At 60.0% G+C, this 7,646-nt stretch overlaps 1 protein-coding gene across 1 annotated transcript; it reads left to right on the top strand.

Annotated features, from left to right (window-relative positions):
* The first annotated feature begins 4,230 nt into the window (after positions 1–4,230).
* Positions 4,231–5,716, top strand: LOC102451457 (free fatty acid receptor 1-like). Its single transcript, XM_075908011.1, has one exon. The coding sequence runs from the start codon at positions 4,362–4,364 to the stop codon at positions 5,346–5,348; it is 987 nt and encodes a 328-aa protein (XP_075764126.1). The 5' UTR covers positions 4,231–4,361; the 3' UTR covers positions 5,349–5,716.
* The last annotated feature ends 1,930 nt before the right edge of the window (positions 5,717–7,646 follow it).

Here is a 7,646-nt window from a genome sequence, read left to right as displayed (position 1 = left end):
AGCCAGCACTGGGGTGAAGCCCTTGGAGAAGCATTGCATATAACAGTGTGCAGGATGGCTCACCTGGTGCTGAGATGCAGCCAACTCTGGGGAGGGGCAGCTGAGGAACAGCTGCACATAACGCCGCATGGGGATGACTCACCCCTTGCAGAGATGAGGGTTTTCTGTAGCATCTGGGGGTTTCCTGTAGCATCGCCTCAGAGAGAATGATTTGCTCTCCGGAGCTGGCGCTGCCTTCCTGTGTCTTTAGAGCCCTGTTATCTCTCCCAGCGGAAATAACACATAGTCACAGAACAAATAGAGCAAAATGGATTGGATGGGGTGGGGAGGAGTTCGCCCATGAGGCTTTGTACCAGCCCTCCAAAGAACATACCCTGACAGCTGATGGGCTGACAGCAGAGGGGCTGGGAGCCAGGACTCTTGGGTTCTCGCCTCGGCTCTGTGTAGGCAAAGCTGCCCTGCTCGCAATGGGGCAGAAAATGCCTGTAGCACACACAAATGTTTCACTGCGTGGCTCTTCATTAACAAGGAGCCAGCTGCTTTTAAGAGTCCCCAAGAAATACACCTAGCTCTGCGCCAGAGCAGCCAGGGAGCCACCCCTGGTGGGGCAGTGCGGGGAACAGCCACACATAACACTGCCTGGGGAGTGGGGAGAGCAGGGCGTGCCCAGACCTGAGATACAGCCACCTCTGGGGTGGGGCAGTGCAGGGAACAGCCACACATAACACTGCCTGGGGAGTGGGGAGAGCAGGGCGTGCCCAGACCTGAGATACAGCCACCTCTGGGGTGGGGCAGTGCAGGGAACAGCCACACATAACACTGCCTGGGGAGTGGGGAGAGCAGGGCGTGCCCAGACCTGAGATACAGCCACCTCTGGGGTGGGGCAGTGCAGGGAACAGCCACACATAACACTGCCTGGGGAGTGGGGAGAGCAGGGCGTGCCCAGAGCTGAGATACAGCCACCTCTGGGGTGGGGCAGTGCAGGGAACAGCCACACATAACACTGCCTGGGGAGTGGGGAGAGCAGGGCGTGCCCAGAGCTGAAATACAGCCACCTCTGGGGTGGGGCAGTGCAGGGAACAGCCACACATAACACTGCCTGGGGAGTGGGGAGAGCAGGGCGTGCCCAGAGCTGAGATGCAGCCACCTCTGGGGTGGAGCAGCTGGGGAGCCATTCATACAGGGATCAGTGTGCAGCAGCTGCCTGGGAAGTGGGGGAAATCACCTCTCAGAATGGGGTAAGTCCCATGTACTGGGGCAGGGTGGGGGGCTCTGTCTGCGTCCCACTTTGGGGTCTCCGTGGGGACGATCCCATTCTGCGTCCACCTTGGTGTCTGTTCTGCCCCCTTCAATCATTTCCCCTGGGAATGGGGCGTGAGGCAGAGGGGCCCGAGGGGCAGGGCAGCCCCCGGAACCTCCATAGTCTTTTATGGCTTTATGGCCCAGATGCGTAGCCAGGACATGAGGCTGCCCTGGCTGAGCAATTCTTTCTGGGCAATTTCATCCCACCTGGGAGCAGAAAGATCCACGCCCCCAGCGACCACGGGCACAGCAGCTTGTCACGTCCCCGGGGCCAGGCCAGGTGGGAGTGCAGGTGTGGGCAGCAGAGACTAGAGAGAGGTAAGAGTAAGGGGACGTGGAGATGGGGCAGGGATGGTGGAGGACGTAGGGGATGCAGCTGTGGGGCAGGGATGGGGTGGATCTAGGGGACGCATCTGTGGGGCAGCGTTGGGTGTGGATCTAGGGGACGCATCTGTTGGACAGGGATGGGGGTGAATCTAGGGGATGCATCTGTGGGGCAGGGATGGGGTGGAACTAAGGGACTCAGCCATGGGGAAGGGACAGAGTGGATTCAGGAAACATGGCAGTGGGGCTGGGATGGGAGTGGATCTAGGGGATGCAGCTATGGGAAAGAGATGTGGGGGATGGAACTAGGGGATACAGCTCTGGGGCAGGGACAGGGTGGATGCAGAGAACATGGCTGTGGGGCAGGGATGGAGGGGGAATCTAGGGAATCCATCCATGGGGCAGGGATGGGGTGGATCTAGGGGACGCAGTCTTGGGGCAGGGATGGGGTGGATCTAGGGGACGCATCTGTGGGGCAGCGTTGGGTGTGGATCTAGGGGACGCATCTGTTGGACAGGGATGGGGGTGAATCTAGGGGATGCATCTGTGGGGCAGGGATGGGGTGGAACTAGGGGACTCAGCCATGGGGAAGGGACAGAGTGGATTCAGGAAACATGGCAGTGGGGCTGGGATGGGAGTGGATCTAGGGGATGCAGCTATGGGGCAGGGACAGGGTGGATGCAGAGAACATGGCTGTGGGGCAGGGATGGAGGGTGAATCTAGGGAATCCATCCATGGGGCAGGGATGGGGTGGATCTAGGGGACGCAGTCTTGGGGCAGGGATGGAGGTGGATCTAGAGGTTGCAGCTGTGGGGCAGGGATGGAGGTGGATCTAGAGGTTGCAGCTGTGGGGCAGGGATGGGGGTGGATCTAGGGGATGCAGTCTTGGGGCAGGGATGGGGGTGGATCTAGAGGTTGCAGCTGTGGGGCAGGGATGGAGGTGGATCTAGAGGTTGCAGCTGTGGGGCAGGGATGGGGGTGGATCTAGGGGATGCAGCCGTGGGGCAGGGATGGGGGCGGATCTAGGGGACGCAGCCGTGGGGCAGGGATGGGGGGTGGATTAAGGGAACACACCTGTGGGGAAGTGGCCAACGGCAGGGAATGCAGCCGTGGGGCAGGGATGGGGGCGGATCTAGGGGACGCAGCCGTGGGGCAGGGATGGGGGGTGGATTAAGGGAACACACCTGCGGGGAAGTGGCCAACGGCAGGGAATGCAGCCGTGGGGCAGGAACGGGGACGGGTGGCTCTAGGGCATCGGTCACCAAGCAGGCGCTCGATCGGGGTTTGCTGTAGATCTTGGAACCTTTGACAATTGATCCGGACAGGTTTGGCCGGGAGGCTGTCAAGTGTCAGCTGCCCCTCAGCACTGCTGTGCGGCTCCTTCCCTCCGCCTTGGAGGTGCCCCTCACCCCCGTGAGCCGCCTGCTTGCTGCGCAGGGCATGGGAAGAAGATGAAGGGGGTGCTGATGTCAGGGTGCCCCCCCTCCACTCTGTACCCCGCCTCCACAGAGCTGAGGGGGGCAGGGATGGAGGGAGTTCGCTGGCTGCTTTTGGGCGTGGTGCAGGGCCAGGGTAGAAGTGAACCTGCCGTAGCCCTACTGCACCCCCACCCAGAAGCCACCTGGCGCCTGCATTCTGAACCCCAGTCCCGGGCCTGAACCCCTCCTGCACCCCAGATCCCTGCCCCCAGCCTGATAACAGTGAGGGAGGATGGAGAGGGCAGGGGCGGGGCCTTGGAGAAGGGGTGGGAAGGAAGCGAGGGGCAGGGTGTTTGGGTTTGAGGTGGATCCTGGATTGCACTTCAATTCAGAAAGTGATCTCGTGCTTAAAAAGGTTGGAGACCCCTGCTCTGGGGATTTACGACGACTTTTGACAGTCTCCCGTCTCATTAACAAGCGGGGGCCCTCCAGCCTGGATGGAGCTCGTGTAGGGCGGGGGCCCAGCTGGGTGGAGGATTGTCCCCCAACTGCAGCTCCCCATGGCCAGGCTGGGCGGGCGTCATGCGCGGGGGACCCACACTGGCTATGCTTCTGTTCAACAGCTTCATGGGCAACATAGCTGAGGGCGTGTGGCAGGCTGCGGGAGATGCTGAGCCAGGAGGGGCTGCCAGTGCTGCCAGGGATGGGGGTGGGTTGGGGGTGGATCTAGGGTCCGCAGCCAGGGGGCAGGGTTGGGGGTGGATCTAGGGGATGCAGCCAGGGGGCAGGTTTGAGTATAGATCTAGGGAATGTCACCGTGGGGCAGGGTTATGGTGGACGCAGGGGATCCAGCCATGGGGCATGGACTAGAGATGGATCTAGGGGCGTTGCTGTGGGGCTGGGATGGGGATGGATCGAGGGCACACAGCTGTGGGGCAGGCTTGGTGTAGATGTAGGGGCCTTGGCCGCGGGGCAGGGTTTGGGGTGGATGTACGGGATGCAGCCAGGGGGCAGGGTTGGGGGTGGATCTAGGGGATGCAGCCAGGGGGCAGGGGTGGGGGTGGATTTAGAAGATGCAGCCAGGGGGAAGGGGGCATGGGTAGGGGTGGATCTAGGGGATGCAGCCAGGGGGCAGGGGTTGGGGGTGGATCTAGGGGCCGCAGCTGCGGGACAGGATTATAGTGGATGTAGGGGTCCTGTCCATGGGGCATGGATAGGAGATGGATCCAGGGGCCGCAGCAGAGGGGGCTCACCCCCTTTCCCATTCCAGCCCCGGTCGAGATGTGTCCATCCTGCATCCCCCGCTGAGCTGGCACCATGGGTCCGCTGGACACACTGACTCTGGCCGTCTACTCCCTCACCATCCTGCTGGGCGTGCCAGCCAACGCCTTGGCGCTGTTCATCTTCTACCGCCGCGCCCGCGCCCGCCTCACCCCCAACCTCATCTACATGATCAACCTCTGCGTCTCCGACCTGGCCTTCATCCTCCTCCTGCCGCTGAAGATCCTGGAGGTGATTTGGCCTGACTGGTCGCCGCCCAGCTTCCTCTGCCCTTTCTACAGCATGGTTCACTTCGGCACGCTGTACACCAGCGCCTGCTTCCTGACAGCCGTCAGCGCTGGGCGCTACCTGAGCGCCGCCTTCCCCCTCCACTACCGGCGCTGCAAGAAGCCCCTGTACTCCTGCCTGGTCTGCGTGGCCATCTGGTGCCTGGTGAGCTTCCATGGTGCCCTGCTGGCCATCCTGGAGAATTCGCTGGGCGCCAACGCCACCCTCTTCACGGGCAACGGCTCTGCCTGCTACCAGGAGTTCAGCCCCGAGCAGCTGGCCCTGCTGGCTCCGGTCCGCTTGGAGCTCTCCGTGGCCTTGTTTTTCCTGCCCTTGGTGATCACGGCCTTCTGCTACGCCGGCTGCATCCACGTCCTCATGAAGTCCCATCTCCACCAGCAGAAGAAGCGCCGGGCGGTGCGGCTGGCCGTGGCCACACTCTCCATCTTTGTGCTCTGCTTTGGCCCCTACAACGTCTCCCACGTGGTGGGCTACGCCCGTGGCGAGAACCTCTGGTGGCGCAAGGTGGCGATGCTGCCCGGAGCCTGCAATGCCTTCTTGGACCCGCTCATCTTCTACTTTCTCTCCTCGACCAAGGACCACAGCCCGGCCTGGGTGTGGCGCTCGGTGGGGCAGCGCTGCAGCTCCTTCTGGCAGAAGATGACGCTAGGTGACAGGGAGGCGGGCAAGGCGCAGCCTGAGAAGGGCGGTGCATCCTGGGGGACCACAGGCCCTGGGGTGGGGAGCTCCAAGTAACCATGGGACACAGACACCAACTCCGTTGGGACAAGATTTAGATGGGCGGTGGGACCCGGCTGCTTATGGGCCTTAAAAATTCCCCATGGGGTTAGTAGTCCGATCTTGGAGAGGACGCAAGACCAACGACCAGGAAATTCATGACCATTACAGATTCCCCGTGGGATTAGTAGTCTCTGCCCTTGGATGGCACATGAGTCTAAGAACTATGCTTGGGCCAGGACATAGCCCATGTGGGACAAGGAGGTGTCTGGTTTTGATGGTTTCGATGTCACCATTTTCCGTTGAGACATAAGCGCATGGTCGTGACTGTGACCATGCATGGTCAGATGGTCTGGGGCCATCCCAGACTCGGATGTGCAGTTAGTCACTGAGGGTATGTCTACACTAGAAAGTTAGTTCGAACTAACGGACGTTAGTTCGAACTAACTTTCCTATGCGCTACACTAGCGCTCCGCTAGTTCGAATTTGAATCGAACTAGCGGAGCGCTTAGTTCGAACTAGGTAAACCTCATTTTACGAGGACTAACGCCTAGTTCGAACTAGCTAGTTCGAACTAAGGGCTGTGTAGCCCTTTAGTTCGAACTAGTGGGAGGCTAGCCCTCCCCAGGTTTCCCTGGTGGCCACTCTGGCCAACACCAGGGAAACTCTATGCCCCCCTCCCGGCCCCGGACCCCTTAAAGGGGCACGGGCTGGCTACGGTGCCCGTGCCAGGTGCAAGCCTGCCAGCACCCAGCTAGCAGACCCTGCACCTGGCACGGCACAGAGCCACCCACCCGATGCCCCCCAGCCCACCCCCTCTTGCCGGGACCAGGCTGGCGGCTCCCGGGAGCTTGCCCTGGACCGCAAGAGGCGGGCACCTTCCTGGGCTAGTGCGGACATCGTGGACCTCGTCCACGATCTCCGCACTAGGCACAGGAAAGTGGCCGGCTAGGGCAGGAGAGCTGCCAGCCTGGCCACCCAGGACCAGGTGTGCATGAAAATCAAGGGGGTCCACTGAGACCCCCGACACTGAGCCCTGAGCTTACAATGGCCGTACTGGGTCAGACCAAAGGTCCATCTAGCCCAGTAGCCTGTCTGCCGACAGCAGCCAACCCTAGGGACCCTGGAGGGGATGGACCAAAACAATGACCAAGCCATTTGTCTCGTGCCATCCCTCTCCAGCCTTCCACAAACTTTGGGCAGGGACACCACTCCTACCCTCTGGCTAATAGGACTCCATGGACCCAACCTCCATGACTTGATCTCACTTCCCTTTAAACTCTGTTCTAGTTCTAGCCTTCACAGCCTCCTGCAGCAAGGAGTTCCACAGGTTAACTATTTGCTTTGTCAAGAACAACTTTCTCTTACTAGTTTCAAGCCTGCTACCCATTCCTTTCCTTTGGTGTCCTCTAGTCCTTCTTTATGGGAACTCAGGAAGAACTTTTCTGAATGCACCCTCTCCACCCAACCCCTGCTTTTATAGACCTCTATCCTGTCCCCCCTCCGTCTCCTCTTTTCTAAGCTGAACAGTCCCAGTCTCTGTAGCCTCTCTTCATCTGGGACCTGTTCCCAACCCCTGATCATGTTAGTTGCCCTCCCCTCTCCCAGCCTTTCTCTTCCCCTCTCCCACCTCCTTTTCCCAGTCTCCCCCAGTTTTTTTCAATAAAGACAGAGTCAATGTTGGAAGAAACGTTATCTTTATTTTGTACATCAAGAAGAAGGGGGGCTAGGGAAGGGCAAGTGGAAGGAGGTGAGGGAGGAATGGGGTACGAGCCCCCGATGGGGAGGACTGGGCTGGCTCTGCGGGCTTCTGGGGGTGGAAGCTCTCCTGCAGCCCCCCAATTACTCCCTCTCCCCAGATGGCAGCCTGCGGCAAGTGCAGCCGGGCTGATGGCCGAGTGGTGTGATGTGCCCAGTGTGGGCACTCAGGGCACTCCAAGCCAGAACTTCTTTGCAAGTGGGGCACCCCTGAGAACTGTCTGTCCGGGGTGGGGGTCGGGACCCTTTAAGCGCAGCCCTCGGCTAGCCTGAGACAGTATCTCCATGCTCTAAGTCCTCCTTTTATGCCCTGCCGGCACTGCTTCCGGCCATCATTAAGCCCTGTTCAGAGTCCACTCAATGTGGACTTACTAGTTCGAACTAGCAAAACGCTAGTTCGAACTAGTTTTTAGTTCTAGATGCGTTAGTTCGAACTAGCTTAGTTCGAATTAACTAATTCGAACTAAGTTAGTTCGAACTAGCGCTGTAGTGTAGACGTACCCTGACAGAGCAGGGTCAAGATTTTTTGCCAAGGTGTCCTCACAGGTCTCTGGCTCT

Source organism: Pelodiscus sinensis, chromosome 24, assembly GCF_049634645.1.
Source record: "Pelodiscus sinensis isolate JC-2024 chromosome 24, ASM4963464v1, whole genome shotgun sequence".
NCBI classification, from domain to species: Eukaryota; Metazoa; Chordata; order Testudines; family Trionychidae; genus Pelodiscus; species Pelodiscus sinensis.
The sequence above is the reverse complement of the archived record's forward strand: the minus strand, read 5'-3'. Positions and strand labels throughout refer to the sequence as shown.

Bases quoted from the DNA above. Each gene is read 5' to 3' on its own strand.
- LOC102451457 (XM_075908011.1), top strand. From the start codon at position 4,362: ATGGGTCCGCTGGACACACTGACTCTGGCCGTCTACTCCCTCACCATC.